The sequence below is a fragment of the Numida meleagris genome, chromosome 2 (genome assembly GCF_002078875.1).
Source record: "Numida meleagris isolate 19003 breed g44 Domestic line chromosome 2, NumMel1.0, whole genome shotgun sequence".
NCBI classification, from domain to species: Eukaryota; Metazoa; Chordata; class Aves; order Galliformes; family Numididae; genus Numida; species Numida meleagris.
In genome coordinates, this window is record NC_034410.1 from 19,190,410 (window position 1) to 19,210,385 (window position 19,976).

The 19,976-nt window shown below is 36.7% G+C and overlaps 1 protein-coding gene across 3 annotated transcripts in view; it reads right to left on the reverse strand.

Annotated features, from left to right (window-relative positions):
- Window positions 1-19,976, reverse strand: part of LOC110395139 (macrophage mannose receptor 1-like) — a 53,685-nt gene that overhangs the window by 24,144 nt on the left and 9,565 nt on the right. For all 3 annotated transcript variants that reach the window (XM_021389292.1, XM_021389294.1, XM_021389293.1), the window contains exons 4-11: window positions 18,847-19,011; window positions 16,691-16,804; window positions 14,603-14,749; window positions 10,094-10,276; window positions 6,010-6,167; window positions 3,719-3,832; window positions 2,562-2,677; window positions 1,046-1,194 (exon numbers count right to left, since the gene is read on the reverse strand). In XM_021389292.1, the coding sequence (XP_021244967.1) occupies window positions 1,046-1,194; window positions 2,562-2,677; window positions 3,719-3,832; window positions 6,010-6,167; window positions 10,094-10,276; window positions 14,603-14,749; window positions 16,691-16,804; window positions 18,847-19,011 (1,146 nt within the window). The remainder of the gene's footprint in view (window positions 1-1,045; window positions 1,195-2,561; window positions 2,678-3,718; window positions 3,833-6,009; window positions 6,168-10,093; window positions 10,277-14,602; window positions 14,750-16,690; window positions 16,805-18,846; window positions 19,012-19,976) is intronic.

Genomic DNA, 19,976 nt, shown 5'->3' on the forward strand with positions numbered 1-19,976 from the left:
ACTTCATATTCTATGCTTTTAGAAATTAAATCTTTGCTTGTTCAGAGTCAAAAATGTTTCTAACTCATGGAAAAAAAAGGCAAAAAAATTGTGTGTCAGCCATATCTTAGGTACTGAATTACGTGTCACATCAAATCACATCAACCTCCAGTGGCTGACTCTAGCATCATCATGACTTGCAATTCGACTAATTCTTCCCTAAAACTGAAGACATGATAAGAGCTGTTTTCTCAAATTTGTCTGATTTGACTATGATTTGATAAAATGAGCTTGCTCTGTATAGGCCTGCTGCTGTCTTCTTAGTCTACACAGCCTTACCACTCCATCTGGGACATTTAAATTAGAATGTAAGATACTGCATTTAAAGAGGCTCAGTCAATTTCCAAAAAGCCTGATATAACACACCAGAATCTTGAAGGCTGGAGACCGCCTTCTTTCTGATGTGGCCGTGTCAGACATGAAAAGGTTTCCCACCCCCACTGTTGTATTATAACAGAAATATATATATCATATATATCAAGGTTTCCATTCACAAAACTTAGAAAACTTAGAAAATAAGGAAATCACAATTCATCTAGAAAAGATATTAAGTGAAAAAAGAATAAACACAAAAACCTTCCTCTTGTCCTTTCCTACAATCTTGTTTTCTCTAAGACCAGAGATGTTTTATGTATGCTGTGATTTCCCACAACTCAAAACATGCACTGAGCAAATGTACTATGAGACATGGCTGAACAGGCAGGACATTCAAGCAAGGCACAGTACACCTGAAGAGAATTATCTTCCAAAGTAGTACATGCAGAATGACAGTAAATCAGAAACTTGATAGCACTTTAAAGTTTCTTTCACACTCAGGTTAAAAACCTCAGTTAAACACCATGCAGGAAGTAAGCACCAGCACTGCATGCTTGAGAGAGCAGCCAGATATATTTGAGAGCAATTGGTCATTATACCATCAGACAGGGGCTAAGAACTGAGATAAAAAAATACAAGAGGTGAGCAATGTATTTTGGGCACTCATTAGACAGTATAGAGTCATAGCTACCAGGCATTTCAGAATTCCAGTGTGTGAATAAGACATAATCGCCATTAGCCCACTTGAAAGTTCCCTTTTCTTCTACATCTGAAAGTCCAATCCAAAAGTATCTTTCTGCTTTCAGCCCAACCAGGCTAGTCAGATAGGCTTGTTCATATCTGTTCAAAAGAATACAACTGTTAAATTAATACCACTGAATTAATTTTAAAAACCTGTAAATAGTTTATTTTCTCAGAACTACCTTTGTACCTTCTTGAAAGAGTGACTTGAAGGGATTTACTTGAACAAACCAAATAACAAAACATTACATAATATTTAGTTTGTAAGCTTGAATAACAAGGTATTCTGTCTACTTTTCTGATGTCCAATATAGAAAGTGGTATAATGGTGAACTGATATGAAACTGGAGAGGATATGGGAAGGAAGAAACATGACAGGACTTAACTGTAATACCACTGTATTTTAAAGATGTTTTGTTACCCTTGCCTTTTAATGACTTCTTGTTACAGGCAAATCCAAAACCACAAAAGGCCTCAGCACTACTAGAGAAATACACTAAAGTAAAGACCAAAAAGTACAATGATAATAAACTGTTAAACTAAGGAAAACTGCAAATTAGATCTAATGATCGTGCATGAAAATTTATGTTTGGGAAACAAACCTACTCAGAGGTAAAGCCTGTCATAGTTCATTACTGTGTTTAAAATAAAGAGCTTTTGCAAAATCAGAGCTAATATAAAAAAATAAGTCTCTCATAACAAGGTATAGTCACGAAGACCATATTATTTAACTATTTTTTTTAATCACAGATGCAGTTCTACCTACATTTAGAGGGTTACTATCCATGAAACAGTTTTCACACTAGAACATATCTATTCAAATTGTGATGAAAGAAACAAGAGGAAGTGCAAAGCATGGAGTCAACTGCAGGCACACCAACATTTATTTCTTAACTCTATCTTTCATTTTTGCAATATGCTACATTCAATAATGCATATCGGCTGCTCAGAAGCTTAGCACACACTGAACCCTCATGGAATTGTGATAAGTTTTTAAGTATCAAGCACTTCTACACTCATTTGGATTCTTATTTAAACTTTGAGTAAGTAGTTTAATTCAGAAAAGTGACACTGATCTCTTCTTCCTCATTTCAGCTACCTTTCAAGAGGAATTCACTTTCATCTCTTCATTAGATAACTAAATATGGATTTTGTACTCTTATTCTTACACTCAAGTAAACCTATCCTCAAACCAATGAGGTTACAATTAAAGAAAAACAAAACTATTTTTTTCCTCGGCATAAGCTTCAATAAAAAAATTTATTTCATATCCATTCACTATTTTTATTATGAACTGAATTCATGGATTTGAATATGTATACAAAAACTTTTAGCAGTTTTGTATCTTTATATAGCTGTCCTCTCAAGCAAGATTTTCATCCAGATCAAAATCTTTATTTTGACATTCAGATGATGTTAGATGTTAAATTCTCATGCAGCCCCTGATGCAAGCGGTTTTCACATACCTGTCTTGAACAGTTGCTAAATATGCTTGATGTCTCTCGCAGGTTTGATTTGCTTGGGAAAATGTTACAAATGTACTCCCAATGAAGTAACAATAAAAACCATGTCTTTTCCAGCCCTGTCAAAATAAGCATTAAGTGATCAAATATGTTACAACCTTCATAAAGTTCTTATAAAAATGTATTAGAAAGTATATATAAAATATAAAGAAAGAAAAAAGGAGTCACGACACTGTCAGCTAACCATTAGAAAAAGGAATAACTGAACCGGAAAGGGCAGACTGGAAACAGGCAAGAAGAAAGCTTCTTTTTTTTCTTTTAAAGTCCTGCTTTATAATGATATTTTAATCAGTGATTTCCACTTATAAAAAGATACAAGAGGCTTTTATTGTGTGCTTTCAATACTCTACCTGGAACATAGGTGTGAAATCATGAGCATGCTCACGGAAAGCAAATTTGAGCTTGTCTTTTTAGATTGGTAATGACACCTGAAACAAGTTTATAGATTATTAACTAACACTAACACTCTCTTCTAATGTTTTGTCATCCAAATGTCATTGTCTCGGGAATATGCTCACAGAGGAATAGTTTGCTGTAACCCAGCCACAATTTACACAAATTTTCTCTTGATATTCTTCAATTTCTCACCAACAAGACTATGTAATAGGGAATAAATTCAGCGTCAGTTCACAGAGAGCACAATGGATTCCATTTGTTTCAAAGTAGGGAGCATGGCCAAAAATCTAAGCAAATAGCATGAAGACAAACACATTCTTATTGCCATGAACAATAATGAAGAAAATTGCAGACAGAGCTGAAGAGCAACTGCTGGTAAAGGTGAATTTTTTATGAAGGTCTGAATGTCAATCAAGGAAAAATAGCCTACTCAAGAGCTACACATTTGAGTTTTGTACACTTTTAAGTTCTAGAAAAAGAAAGGAAGCATCAAGAGTAAAAGAGCCAGAGTCTGGATTTATTCATCTGTATCACCTGTCCTATCTGCCGTAAAAATGAGAAGGCCAACTGTTCTAATGAGGACAACACAAAAACCATTTCTCCTTTCTTTTTCCTCTCTCCTTCCAGAACCACCCAGGAGCCATTTTCTCTTCTTAATCCTTCCTAGCAGCCTATTCAGCTCCAGCAACTTTTTCTTCACTTACTCTCTGGCAGCCCGTGTCAATAGTTTCCTCTTCTGTAGGTGCTTCTGACATGGGTTTCCTTTTACAGATGTAGCCAATTTTCTTTTCGCAAGAATGGTCTGCCCAAAATCCATCCTGAACATAAGAACAGAACATCATAGTCAGGTGGGATTTAGGTTTCAAAGATGTGCTCTATGTTTTTAGGTATTCAAGGATTTTTTTTTTTATTTTTATTTTTTAGCTTTTAAGGAAGCAAAACCTACACATAACTTCAGTACAGAATTTCAACCTCAGTCCGACTTCTCCTGCTGAGATTGATTCACCAGTGACGTACACCTTCCTTAATTACAAACTCTGCTGAAAAGTGGATCCTTTGAGGTGACAGCAATACACAATCTTTACAAAGACTACTAATTTAATAATCATGCAGGAGGAAAGGGAATCATAGAATGGTTCAGGTTGGAAAGGACCTTCAAGATTATTTCTTCTGATCCCCCTGGCAAGGGTAGGGACATATTTCACCAGACCAGGCTGCTCAGGGCCCCATCTAATCCGGCCTTGAACACTTCCAGGGATGGGGTATCCACAGCTTCTCTGGCCAGCCTGTTCCAGGGCCTCACCACCCACGTTATAAAAAATTTATTCCTAATAAATGCTAACTTAAATCTAGTCTCTTAGTTTAAAACCATTATACTTTGTCCTACTCACTACAAAGTCAAGATTCTGCAGCCTTAAACATGTATTTTTGGTTGGCTCTTGGTTATAGTATTATGCATGCCAGCTTGCCATCAGAAACTTCTGAGCAATGATCGTGGGTTCTCTGGCTGCGCTGAATGTCGCCACTTTTATCACGGCACATACATCATAACCAGTGAGTTCAAATATTAATGCTTTGTGACCCTGGTCATCAAATTTTATTTTAATACCCAACCAGATGTTAGATCCCATTTGTAATCTTACTTATCTTCTACCAAGGTATCTGCATGTACAAAATATAAATCACATGCCACAGTATATATATGTAACTATATATGAAACTATTTTTCCCACCTCACAACTGCACTGTTTGCAGGTTCCAGTGCTGCACACTGGCATCCTGATGTCTAAGCATTCAGCTTCCTTCCCATGCCTAACCTTATAATTCCATAATATAGATAAAGCATTTACTACTACATCCTCGTCTAACGCTGTTAGAGGGGCTGCCCAAGAAGCACATGAAAACACAAAACCTTTGCGCCTCTAAGAATCTGTTTGCTCAGTTATGTGCACCATGGTCTGGTTGCCATGGAAAAAATATACATTTAAGCACTTCTCACCAGAACTTGACCACTACTGCAATGGAGAAAAACTTTAAAAAGATTACAATCTCATCCATGCTTCTAATCACTGCAAATTTTTTCACTAAAATACATATCAAACCCTACAATTCCAGACACATCTGACTGCATGTGAAGTTTCTACAGCCTGCTGAACTCTTAATGCAGCAGAAAGGGGTAAATGTTCTTTTTCCTCCTAATAAAGTAGGTAAATCCTCAAGGAGGTAGTAAACCCTGTATTTTTAATTATCACAAAGAGGAAAGATGTTATCTGCAACATCACATACTGACTGACTTATACCAGATGAACCACAGAAATGCGGCACTGGGGGACATGGGTTAGTGCGCATGGTGGGGATGGGTCAATGGTTGGACTTGATGATCTTAGAGTTCTTTTCCAACCTTACTGATCCTATGATTTAGATTATTATCTCAGACCTGAGAGTACACCTAGATTATGAATGATTGTTGTAATCTAAAAGGAAGCCTTTTCAAAACAGCCTTGTAATTGTAGGTATACGATCACTGAGTAAAGGCTTACACTAATGCCATTGCTGAACACTTTCCTCACAGCCTTTCATTTGCAGAGCAGATACAAACATAACATGTAACAGACCTAGACCCCAGACCCAGGATTTATAACTTTGTCTAGAATAAGAAAACAAAGGTTTATCTTCTTTTCTTCTTTCTATCATCAATAAAAATTGCTAGTACAATTTCTTAAGATAGCTATATATCTCATAAAGATTCAAAGCAGAAAAAAATTCAAACATATCTAAATCAAAATGTAGATTCCTGAAGAAAAGCATTTACATGTTCACGTGCTTTGCAGTGCAATTAGAAGTTTCTTCAAAAGTCCATCCACATGCACATACTGAAATCTCCGGACCATGTAGGGACATTTGCCTTGAAGGAAAGCCACCACTTGCTTGCTTCTCAAGGAAGCAGAAAAAAAAAAAAAAAGATAATTAAGTCAATAATCAAACATGACTTTACCTTTCCCTTCATAACAACGCAGTCCTCCTGCCTATTGTTTGCATGAGTGGGTTCTCCACGAAGCCACTTGGCATAGGTGACTGGTGTCCCATCACTCCACTCAAAATACATCTGAACCTTGAGGTCATTCAACCCAATCCAAAGCTCATCATCCGGCTCTAAAACATGATAGATAACAGTCCTTTTATATGATGTTATTTATATGATCTTATTCTCAGGAAGGCTAAAAGGCAGTCACAGGAAATTAAGGCTCCCTGTTTCATATAGGGGGCACATTATTCTCCACATATCCATTCCAGTCTTCAGGAAAAGCCTCTAGTACAATAGCAGCGTTTAGCTTCATACAAAACCACAGACTTATTCTCTGTATTGAACTATGCTGTAACATAGGTTGGTTTGCTCTTCTTTTCCAGCTTAAAACTCTTCCATAAAATCAGTAACAAGATACAACTAAACACCTAAATAAAATTCTAACTCTTCCTTCACCTTTAGTACAGCAAAGAAAGTAGAAGTGCCATCTCTTCTAATGCTCACACACCCATAGTGTCTCTTAGAGCTGACAGTCAGCAAGCACGCTTGCAAGTGGTCCCATCATCCGTTCCTATATTTCATTTCATTTTACAGCAATATGCAATCCCTGTAGCTGTTTCACTTTTTCTCAGTCCACAGTAGAGTAAATTTTCATTTGGAAGGAAAGTGCAGGATTAATCAGGCATCTCACTTCACAGCTGCTGTTTCTTAGAGGTTTATTTGTCTATGCTTTCAATTCTTCACTCTACCATATTGCTATTATAACATTCATTATCTAGTTTTCTTCTGCAAAAAAACTTCTGAAAAAAAAATCCTATGGAAGATTAAAATTTTGGCATTTATAATGATTAAACTTAATCATCAAAGGGCATTCCGTTGTAGTATTGGTTTTGTGACTTTGTTAACTGCAACTGACGTTTATTATGAGAGTCATAAAAGATATTTAATTCCATCATTAGTGGTGGCATGATAGGACTGTATTTTGAACATTTGGAATTAACAACACTCAGATGTCTTTCCTGCTCACAGTTTGTTCTCACAGTTTTCCGTTCTTGCACAATTTTCCTCTTAACATCCTCTACCCATACTGACCACAGTTGACTTGACAATGGAATTGTCCACGGAAATTAAGAATGGGATTTTGTGTCCACCGAAAAGCTGCTCAAGTGTTCTCCAAATGAAAACTGGAACTGTTTCTCTTCTGTTGCTAGTCAGGGAAGAAACAGAAGTCTGCAAAACACTGTTAAAATCATCTCCCCTAAGGCAATCCTTTTTGATTAACACATTTCAGATCTTAATAGACACCTCAGCAACTTAAAACTCTCCTGTGACACTGCTGCCATCTGCTAGCTACCAGAAGATAGAGGCATCCTATTCTGACAAATCAAGCTCCTAGAAAAATCACCTTCCCAGCTTGCCACTTGAATAGTCACCTCTCTATCCTTCCTTTTTCCCCTCCATTTCCTTTCCCATCTTTATTATATCTGAGTATAATCAGCCCTCATAGCTCATCCATACTGTCCTTACCAACTTTTCCCATTTGCCACCCAGCGCCAGAAGCCTCCTCCAAGGCAAGAGCTTCTAAGTATGGTGGGCTCATACCATGGTAATACAACCAATAAACAGCACTCCACAACACAAAGATTATGTCTATGTCATAAAATAAGCTGCGTGTCATGGTTTTGTGAAAACCATGACACTGTGCTAATCAGAAATGGCCAAGAATTAGTGGGGCCCTTTCCCATATAACATTTTCTCCTCTCTGTAGAAGAAATGCTGGCATAGGGTTCCATGACCTCTACCTCAACACCATTTTTTTTTTCCTACAACCACTTTATGAATTAGCTCTTTCCCCCTCTCTCAAACATGCACTGAGCCATGTTTGCGCAACATCAATTCTGCACTTCCATGTAAATATGCACAACGCATTTCTTTTTTATTCTTCACCTTTCTCTCTAAAGTTCTCCCTTGTAGATAAATGCCAAAACTGAAAAAGTTTTGCTACTGCAACCATAGATTTCTCATTGTACCCCTTATTGCTTAGTTTTATCATGAAACTGTCAATTGTCTGGTGCAAAGATGGGCTTTTATTCTGTTTCTACCGCACTTATTGCGGCAGAGTTCTGATCCAGGCAAGATTTTTGAGGCACTACAGTACATAGTGCTCTCATCACAGGGGTGAGCAATGGCAATCTGATACTGAGAGACAAATGCCTTAAAAGGCTTCTTCAGCAGTTTCAATTTTCCTCCTCTGAAAAGATTACTTTCTAAATAGTCTGTTGCAGTACATGTGCCATCTGTGAGAAGTCTGGTTTCCTTCAGAACTATATGCCTTTCAGAAATATTCACTTTTTAAAAACACAGTGCAATGCAATCAGTCCAGAAAAGGCCTTTGGAGAAGGTATTAACCTCTGAAATAACCTGCTTCCAAGGAATGAGGTGAAAACACATCTAATTTCCTTGAGAGCCTAATTTCTTTCAAATGTCCTAATGCTTCATCAAGAGGTCTCACCTTTCCTAATCAACCCTTTTCAAAGAAAAAACGTTTTCCATTGTTCAGAAAACAATATATCACTCCTTCACTGCCCTACTCTGTGCTCTACTCTGGCTCATGCTGCCTCACCTTGAGCGCTGTGTGCAGTTTGGAGTGCCAAAATATAAGAGGCTCATAAAATTATTAGAGACCGTCCAAAGGATTGGGAAGATGGGGAAGGGTCTACGAGGATAAGGTGTATAAGGAGTAGCAGACCTTTTGTTTGCTCAGCCCAGAGCAGAGGAGGCTCAGGGAAGGCCCTGTGGCGGCCTGCAGTGCCTCACAGGGAGGCGGAGGGGCAGCACTCAGCTCTACTCTCCGGTGAAAGCTACAGAACTGTGGCACAGAGCTGCATCAGGAGAGAGTCAGGTTGGGAATGAGAAAAAGGTTCTCCACCAGAAGGTGGTCGGGTCTTGGAACGGGATCCAGAGTTCAAGAACTATTTGGACAACGATCTCAGACATACAGCTTTATTTTTAGGAATTTCTATGTGGAGTTGGACTTGATAATACTTGTGAGTTCCTTCCAACTTGAGATATCCTATGATTATATGATCATAAGAACAAACACAAGTTGCTCTGAAGTAGAACAGGATATAAAACTGGAGCACATTAGCTATTATGAGATTGCTACTCCTGCTGTTATGCAGCAGCTCAAGACAGCTTACTGCTCTTTCAGTGAAAATAAGCTACCTCACACTTACAGGGTACTAAAAGAACACACAGGATTAGTTACTGCAACGAAGCAAACATAGGTGTGAACATGTCTCACCCATCAAAGAGTAGTATCTGACACTAAATGTAAAATAATTTACATGTAAAGCAACAGCAACTACAAAATGGCCTCAGCATCAGCACAGTTTCATCTCATCTAAGGAGCATCCCACCTAAGGTCATCTGTAGACAAACTTGCCTTGCAAGAACTCGAGTATGCAAACACTTTTGAGTGTGTGAACCCCATTTCAGATAGGGTGCCTCTGAATACACATACTGGGACAGACAGCTTCCCTTTTCAGAAGAAATGGAACTGGTGCTACTTGAAAAACATGGACATGGCAGTAATAGAATCTGTATCTTCCCCCCAAGTTGTCTGACCAACAAATATTGTTTCCTCTCAGCTATCTTTGCAGAGCAAAAGCAAAAAAAAAGTAAAAAAATTTCCAGCTTCTGAAAACATTACAAATGGCCTTAACCTGTATTAAGAAGAGGTAAAAGCAGACCCTGAGAAAAGACTTAGTGTTTGATGCAATTCACAACACTGATCACAGCTTTTTCATGATAGCGTAGTCAGTGTAGTTTTAATTCTCCTACTGGCCTTTTTTTCCAACTTTTGAAGTTTAAAATTTAACTTCCTCTGCATCCTGTGATCAGGATATTGTTTGTTTGTTGTTTTTTTTTGTTTGTTTGTTTTGTTTTTTGTTTTTTTTTTTAAACAGCCTCCTTGTTTTCTTTTAAGCTTCCTATTTTCTTGGCATAAATGATATGTTATGGCAAAAAAAAAATAATAAAAATAAATACTCACGGTACCCAAGCTGAGAAATAACAAAGCTGTGCTCTCCAACACTATGGATGCTAGCCAGATCCCCATCCATTTTTCTGCAAGATGTTAAGGCATCTTTCCATATTTTGGGGTCCCTGTGAATTATGTAACAGTGACCAGCATATGAAATCCATTGATCAGGACATTTAATAGGCACATCAGTCTCTGAAAAGAAAAATGAAGAATTTCAGAATTCCATTCTTAACAAAAGATTTAAAATTACATAAGGAAAGACTTAAAATAATTGTTTATTTTCATCCTCAAGAATAGCAGGCTTGAAAAACATGTAAAGGGATCATCATGACAAGTATGATTAAAAGTTAAAAAAAAAATTCTGGGAATTTTAAGAGCAGTACAGTTGCAAACAAGTGCTTGCAAGTTGTGAAAAGATAGAAAGGAATTAACTGCAAATTACACTTCTGACCTTTATATGTAGACATGCATATTAAAATGTAAAATCTAAAGAGTTGTACTCTTATTTTTCTGCATTTCATGTCAGCATTTCTTTTCATTCTCAGTGATGCATAGGTACAGGATAAGATACAGGGCTTACAGAACTTATATATGAAGGTAATTTTTTTCCCCACCAGACTTCAAGTACTTTACCAATTAGCTGCATTTTCAAGAATAACAAAGAAAAATCAAGGGATTCTACAGGATCATGCAAGAACCCAATTTCAAATACTGCTTTTAGGAATACTTTTTAAAAGCTCAATTGAGAAAATTATTCTGTCACATTAAATTATTTGTGCTTAAAGATTGTTTTTAGGAGTTTAGCAGAACAGAGTACTGCCAACAACCACATTGCTGTTCAGCAAACAATTCAGCCTTGAGAGAAGAGCCATCCAATTGTATGATAAACAGCATTTGTAATAAGCGGACAGGTTTAGCAAACACCAATATAGAGAGCAGAACAGGGACAGCAGGCTTGCAGAGCTTCTGTTGGAAAAATAAACTTATGGATGTCAGAGAACAACAAGCAATGTGTTTCTGTATGACAGTGGTGTATATTCCACGGAAACATTTAACTAGGCATCCGAAGTCATAATCAGTCAGGCCAAGTTTGCAAATGTGTTTCCTGTTTCAGCTAAAAGATGCTGACAATTAGTAGGTAATTAGCATCAGAACACAGAACACACTAGTGTCAGAGCACAGTTATAAACATAATTTTCTGCCTGCAGTCCCACCTCAAAAAAGTGCCAACATGTTTTCAGAAAGTAAAACGGAACTCTGCCATCCCAGGGATGAGAAGCCCTGTGTATGGTCTGAGTCCTGTCAATCCTGCCACAGAAGGAAAACATAGGGATAGAGATGCTGGAAAGACAACCTGATGGTATGTGGTGGTGTTCAGAGAAATGAAACAGAGGTGACAGATGCTGTTGTAGAGATTAGAATAATGCTTTAGGCAGATACCCTATTTGTACGGGATCTGGGGTCAGCTCTGAGCATGTGCATTTTACAGTGCTTTGCTACAGCAAGCAGTCAGAGAGCAGCTCTGAAAGAAGTCTAGACTTATATGCATCTTTAACATACTCACTCAATGCACCCTTCTGCAAAAAGTAAACAGAACAGAACTGACGCTATCAGTACAGACTCAGCTACAAAGACAATCACACAGGTATTTCTTCCGCTGGGGCTCCGTGAGAATCTCCCTTTCAGACTGAAGGAAACTGTATGAATATTACTCTCAATGCTAAATCAGCTCTTTTGGTAGTAAATCCAGTAACACTAGGGAATTTGTTGCAAGCAGAAAAACTGGAGAAGTAGTTGACAGCCTAATTTCTTTGGAGGAAATTTTATTGAATGACATAGCTGGGCATTTCTCAGTAGGAGAAAGCCTCAAGGTCTTCATTTCCAGCAGTCAGTGGAAGTTAACTCTGTGCTTCCCTCCCTCTTCTTCTAATGAAAACACAATAATACAAAGCCCTACGATCTACTTTTAATCCTAAGGAAAATAGGTACTAAACCCTGAGCTTCATCTGACTTCAGCAAAATAAGCAAGACATATTAAAGAAAGTAATACGTAACAATGGTAATCATGTTAACGTATACAAAAAAATGTTATCCCAAATATCAAGTTGATGAATACTGTGGAACAGATCAACATACAAAAACGAAGCATAGACTTATTTTTTTCCCCATAAAAAGACCAAATAATTCTGCAAACTATAAGCTTGGCTTCCTGAACTCTGAAGATCTGCCAGTAATCAACTTAGATGTCTACAAGGCTGAAAGCACTACCAGAATGATTCTCATGATTAGGGCATTAACATTTCTCTCACACACATTCATTCCTTGTAGTTGATAAGAGAGAGCTTACACAGCATTTGTAACAGTTAAATTAGGTGTATTTAGTTCTCTAATCAGATATTGGGGCTTATGAAATATTTGGAAACTTAATACTTTATGTTGTCGAATTAGGATGAAGACTATTTTGGCAGTCACCTCGTAGAAGTAAACAGCCAGCCAGCCTTTCCTTAGAAAATGAAGTTAAAAAAAATAAGCATGTTTTTCAAGTGAAATTAATGGATTCTTATTGATACTCTTTGCCATGTTACAGAAGAACCGCTTTGAAGCCCTAAATTCTAAATGACTTAAATGTATATAATAATGTGGCCCCCTGCTGGAAAAAAAAAAAATTCTGCAAAGAAAGCTCACACAGCTGTTGGGTCCCTGAAAATGTTCTAATGCTACAAAAATAAAGAATCTGTAAAGATTTTTCTCTACTTTGTTACAGATACATGATTACATTCTGTTATTAAGTGTTCTTCTCTCCCACAGTCTGCACACACTGCTCTTTTGGACTTAACTGCAACTTCCAGGGTTAAAATATTAAAGGATCGCCTCTGCATTTAGTAGAGAGTGCACAACTAAATTGCATGCATGAATTTGCAATTAATTTGTATTTTGACTCTGGAGCCCTAGTCAGGAAAACATCATCTGCCATGAGTTCTACTTTACATCATTAAAAAATGAGGGCACTTAACACCTTGCATGATTGCATGCTTCTTTCTTTTATGACTTCCTCCCTTAGGACATATTGGAAAATATTTTATGATGTGAAGCACTGCCAATCTCTGTTTAATCTGTCACCACATTTACTCAGCAATTTCTGTACAATTGAAAACTTTTGTCTCATTTCTGTTCTTCCTGGAAATTACTGATGCTCCTGAGTACGGGAGTGGTGAGGCAGGAAATCAAAACCCTGACTGCATAAGAAAGAAATAGCCATTAGCTCTGAATTAAGACTGAATCTAAATCTAAATAAGATAGTAGCCAGTACTGAATCAGTGGTACATTTACAAGCCTCAGTGTTTAAAGATGTGTTTATGAAACTGAAAAGCTGAGTAACAGACCACTGAACAATCGACTTCAACCTAAATAAATTTTTGGCTATCAGATGTATAGAAATGCTAACAATTATTCACGCTGTAATTCAGAAAAGTGTTAAAATATATATACTAGTGTCCTTTCCAACTCAGGCAATAAGTACAATTAATTTCAAAACTGAAGTATTACTTAATTAACATTGATTTCAATACTTGGTTAATAATACACTAGCTCACTCATGTTTTTTTCCTCTTAATTATAAAGAGAAACAAGGTTAGGCAGAAGACACTATTTCAAGTTTTTTTGATATCATATAGCTGGCTATATGTTAGCAACTGCAGAAACAACATTAAAAAACATATTTTTCAAGTCAAAATTTTTGGCAACTCATCATTTGACATCCGGTCTTCCAATAATGTATATTAATAAATGAACTGGAAATACGGTACTGGTATGGATTTCTGCTTCTAAAACCTGGGCAAAATAATGTCCGTGGATTTGGGAGATACCTGTATGATCTAGAAAGAGAAAGAAACTTGGAAATGAGAGATAACAGAAGAAAAGAGTGTTGAAACGAAGAAGTTACAGAGTAAATTATAGCTCAAAGAGATACAATAAGGAAACAAGTCTAAATAAAGCTATGGGACTTATCCCTGATTTGTCTTTTCTGTATACCTTAAGCAAGTGCTCAAATTATATATCTTCTAAAATAGTGTCTGTATATATATATGTGTGTGTGTGTATATATACATACATATACATTATATATACACATATATACATATACGTGCACACATATATATAATTTACATATATATACTTACGTATATTAATTTGCACTGTTAAACTTACTCCATTTCATAAGCAGCAAAAATGACAGCAAGAGAGACAGAGCAGTTTCAATGAGAACATGGAGTTTTAGATAATTACACAATTTTTTAAGCATTATATTATTTACCTTTTTATTCTACATACAAAATGTGACAGTTCGTTTGCTTTTGGGAAGAGAACTCAGCTATACTACACAGGAAGTAAGGAGACCAGAATAAAGAGGAAGCACACAATGTTCACTTTTACAAGGAATCTCGGTCAAGTCACTTTTTGCACAGACATCATCTTTTCTCAATTTATGATTTGTTAGGGGATTGTTACCAAGCCTACCTGTAGGAACAATGAAAGATTCTAAAGTAGCATTTCCTCGTTTACAAATATAGCCAAGTTTCTGGTAGCATTCCCAATTCTCCCACTTGGCAACTTTGCCAGGATTTAATGCAGCACAGATTTTTCCAGGTTCTGGAGAAGGATGTCCTTTAGTAAATAAATAAATAGAGAATTTTTTTTTTTAAATGACAAGCCACTCAACAACAATAACTAAGTGTAAGCATCTCATGGCTACACTTCCAATTACTTTCAGATTTTAATTTGTTCCATGCTTTAATTATAAGAGACATTAGTATATAGGCAATTGTGATTCTCAGCAGGCCTTTAACTTGAATGATGCAGTCCTTTCCCTTAGCAGATATTTTGCTCACAGTAACCACAAATTGAGATATTTATCCAGTTCACAATTTTAAGTCTTTTCACAGGTTCAAACTCTTGATGTGGGGTATTACATTGCATGTATTTCTTTTTTTCCCCCCCTTTCTCAATTCTAGAGCACAATTTTTTTACCTGTTCAGTAAGCTAGTCAAATTCTGCATTTAGTAGAAATAGTAAGCAATTATTTTGCTGATCTGAACTTGTTGTCCACTTGTCTAAATAATAGAACAAGAGCAGAATATTTGGCTCTCCTTAGTTGAAGACTGGCATTAACAAAAGCATTAGAAAGGAAGTAGAACTAGTAGAACACAAATTTCTATAGTAAAATGGATGAACTTTTCAAGATCTGGTCTAATATGATTAACTTTAACACTATTTTTGTTTCATATCTGAACTTTACTGTGTAACAAGTGTCAGAGATGCTCAGTGATAAACAAGGCAAAACAAGAATTTGTAGTGTGCAAGATTGCTCATTGAAAATTTTCTCTCTCTTCTTTAGATTACAGCTCTCCCCATGGGAGAAAAACTTATTCTTATTTCAAGAACAAAAATATAAATGATCTTAATGGACAAAAAAGTTCCACTGTAGGCAGTTAGCTCTCCCGAATGCCTAATCCACATGATTTTAGATGCTGATAACTTAGCTCCCTTGTTGAACCTAAAATGATCGAACGTTTCTGTTACCTGTTTAGGACTAGTGAGATGGAAGTACATAGAGCTTCCACAAACTCTTAAAATTTACTGGTGGAAATAACAGTTAGGTCTTGAACACCCATGGAAATGGGGATGAGATAGAGTTACGCTGACCAAAGTGAAACCATGAAGGAGAAAGCACAAATGTAAAATTAGTTATATAGCTACCAGCAGAGTTAGAAACAAATGGAGCCCATTTTGGTTACTCCAGAGCTCATATAATTCTTTACAGGATAACTGAGAGCTGTCTGCAGTTTTAACAACCATGAACAGCTTCCCTTGCTGCTTTGGCTCTAACTCAAAACCAGGTTTTCTCCACTCTTCGCTACACGCAGCTCCTCACCTGTGCTTTTGGCAGACAGACCTGTAAACATCCTCTCAGGAACTTGCACTTCAGCCCATCTGTTTGCCTTGTGTGCACTCCCCATTGGAGAGCTATTTATACAGTGGTTCAATTCACTTTTCAAAGCTTACAAAGAAGTTTTATCCACCTGAAATTTAGTTTGGGGCTTATCTTCACAAGAGAAGTCATGTCACAAGGGAAGGGATGTCACTGAGTGACATGATGGAGTAACTTATACAGTTACTGCAAATTAAATACGTGTGACACACTCAATGAAAATGAAGAGTATTCACACTGCATAACTTCAGACATCCACTTAAATCAGTTTCCAAAGACTTCCTGAACAGTCAGTGTAAGGAAACAGGGGTCCTGACAAAAGTCACCTTAACACAGACACTGAATAATAAGCCAGAAAAGCACCTCTACACTGCTGTCTACAGATGGCATAGGAGGGTATGTTTTTAATACTGGCACTGGAGTTCAGCACTGCAGCTGCAAGTGTGAAGCAGCTGTTTTTGCTTCTGAGTAGACTAGCCTAACATATTCAGTTCTATATGTACTACCACCAAGGTTGGTCAATCCAAAATGAAAATAAAAATCCAATCATTACGCAAATAACCAAAACAAACTGGAAAAGAAAGGAATTAAATCTCTTAGAAAAAACATAACCTTACCTGGAACCCAATTTAAGTATCTGAATGGAGCACCACCAACCCATTGCCATCCGCTGTCAAAATTCAGGCTGTTAAGGCCAAACCAAAGAGCAGAAGTCAGCTTGCCAGTCAAACCTAGGTAACACAAAGAAAGAAAGATATCGGCAGTGCACAGCAAGAGCAAACATTCTCTTGAAATTTGAAAGCTTCAGTTCCTCTGGTTCCCCTTTTTCCCAGTATAAGATTTAAAAATTTTAACTACAGACTTCAGGTGGCTATGCTAAACAGCACATACAGTTTCACATTGCTCACATTACTTTGACTTTTCGGAGTTTTCACAATTTTAAGAGTGGGGAATTGTGTTAAAATAAAAAAAATAATACATGTATGCTCTTTGTAAGCTGATTGTCATGAATATGAAGCAAAACACTTTTTCTCCAGAATTACAAAATATAAAACTGATAATTGCATAGAAGCTAAGTGAATAAATAATCAGCTTTCTAAAATCAAATATGAATTCTTTCTTGTCATGTAAATATTTTCTTTTCCAACAAAATTAACAAATGTGAGCTTCAAATTTACAAAATATTTTAAACTAGTATTGTAAGCTGTTAGTGTTTTATCATGCCACATTTCAATACGATCATTCCAAAAGTCATCTTTTTAACAGCACATGTGGTGCATTTTCAGACTCATATGAATTCAATTCTTTAGCCATGATAAGTCAGGATTCCACAACATGTTCCAACATACTGTTCTAATTTGAAAAGCACTTAGAAATAATATCATGCCCATGCATGGTCCTACTGAGTTCTGTGTTAATTTTTATAGTAATTATGACTCAATTGCTTCTCTCTGCTTTATGTATAAGACTTGCAAGCTTAGCTGGATGAGTGCTGATTGCTTTTGAATTAATATATTTCTGCATAGCTTACCGAAAATTATCACACAACTTACATTAAGCATTTCTGCCTTGACTGAGGGCTTCACGCCAGTATTCAAATTTACTCTATGTATTGACTTGTCTTTGACACTATGGTTATGGGTAGCACTTGAAGCACGGCCAAGGCAGGGGTCATTAAGTACTGAAAAGGACTGGAATGTAATGCCAGAGTCTGATTTGACATCAGCTAATTAATGTGTTCCAGTACTACTTCTTTACAAACAAGTTGTGGTTTAAGAGAATCAAGATCTGAGCTTGATAGGAAAACCTCATTCTACCGGAATAGCTGCAGAATGAAAAACTGACTTTGGCAACAATATATTATAGTTTGCAATTAAAACACGTCTACTAAAAATTCACTCCTACATTTCAACGCTCTCTTGAGCATTAATTTTAAGATTAACACTTAATCTCACACTCCGTAAAGAAGACTCATGTTTTAGCCAAATCCTTTAAATGGAAACAAACGTTTTCACAGAACAGACTATATATAGTATTAAAAATAGATTTATCAAATAATCGGTCATCCTCTGAACTTAAAAAGAACAAAATTCAGCTTACGGCACAGAGAAGTTTATCAAAATGTTTTCTAATCTATCTAGTAGTTTTAATAGTGGACTACCTCCTGTGTGCACACAGGCTTAGAAGACAGTGAAAGCAAGACTCTGTCTCATTGTAGAATGCAAATGTATTCAAGCACGAATTCAAGACTGAATTTTCACAGAAGGGAAGTTTGGAAATGACTTCAGGGAAAAAAAGATGAAGGAATCTGAATTTAAGCTATTTCTAAGTCCTCTTGTTTATTATTTCCTTTTTCTTTCTTTTCATATTTTAGCCCATAAAGGTGATATGGCAGCTTTAATGAAACTTGCCAAAAATGCTTACTAGCACACACAGCAAATACAGATAAAAAGAATGCAATATTGGTATTTGTGTCTTTGCTTTGAACACTACTTTGAATTTACATGCATTCCAAAATTCTTTCTTTATTGCTTGAATTACTTAATTGCTGTGGTTTTTATGTCACTGTGATTTTCCGGTAATATTAATTCTTGAGAAAATAATCATTATCTTTTCAAGTTTCCATCTGAATTATTCAAGATAACAATTTAAATCTACAATTAACAGAACTGAAAAAAATACCAACTTTCAAGACAGAACATGCTATGTAAGTGCCACAGTTAAAACAACTCATTCAAAAAAAAAAAAAAACTGATGGATGACATTACTCTACCTGCTAGGTATGTTTGCTCATGCAACTCTGTGATACTTAATAACTCTGCCTTCTGTTGTTGACAGCTTTTTCTTGCCTGATGCCACGTTAGCGCTGACTCTGAGTTTATCTGATACTGGACATTTGTTAGAGGATCAGTATTCCACAACGAATCAATACTATTAACTGTCAAGAGAAAAAGAAATGCTGTAACTGATCACAAAGACTGAGACAGATAAAATATAGAATAAATCACAGATCAAAAATCCACTCAGAAGGGTGGTGACACACTAGAACAGGTTGCCCAAGGGATTATGGATGCCCCATCCCTGGACGCACCCAAGGCCAGGCTGGATGTGGCTCCGGGCAGCCTGGTCTAGTGGTTGGCAACCCTGCACTCAGCAGGGGGGTTGAAACTCAATGATCTTTGAGGTCCTTTTCAACCCAGGCCATTCTACGATTCTTTGAAAAAAGCACAAAGCTACACGCTGCAGTAGAGAACAGGCATGGAAGGAGTCCTCTAATGTGTTAGTAAATCCAGGCCTGAGCTAAACAGTGACAGTGGTGTTGGACAACACACACACATCACGAAACAATATCACCATTTTCTCCAGTACAACAAAGCTGCTGTGTAAGATTGAAGATCAGTAGCCACAGTTGCTCTAAAATAACTGATTTGTCACCATGGAGAAAAACACTACAATCTCACAGATTCATGCTAGCTTAAGTCCATAAAGCAGATGATTTTTCTGAGCTAAGAAATCCTCATTTATTTTTAGTTTTGGGTACTATGTGAAGTAGCTTTGGATTGCCTTACTAAAATAAAGGTAATCAGACCTATGCATTGGACGGAAAAATGGAAGCTACAGGAGGCCCCAGCAGCAAGCCAAATATCACTCCATAGAGAGAAAAAAGTTGCATGACAAAAGCAGAATATTGAAGAGGTCACTGTATGTCTGTCAGCAATGGGAAAAGTACTGAAATTCCTGAAGCCTGTATCAGTTCCTTAAGTTGCAAGCTGTGAAAAATTTGAGAGAAAGAGGTCTTTTCCTTTTCCGAATTCAGAGAGCTCACAAAATCTGCGTGTGTAAATAAGAGGAAAACAGTACAATAAACAAAACTCAGGACAAAGGGTGGTACACGTTAGATGT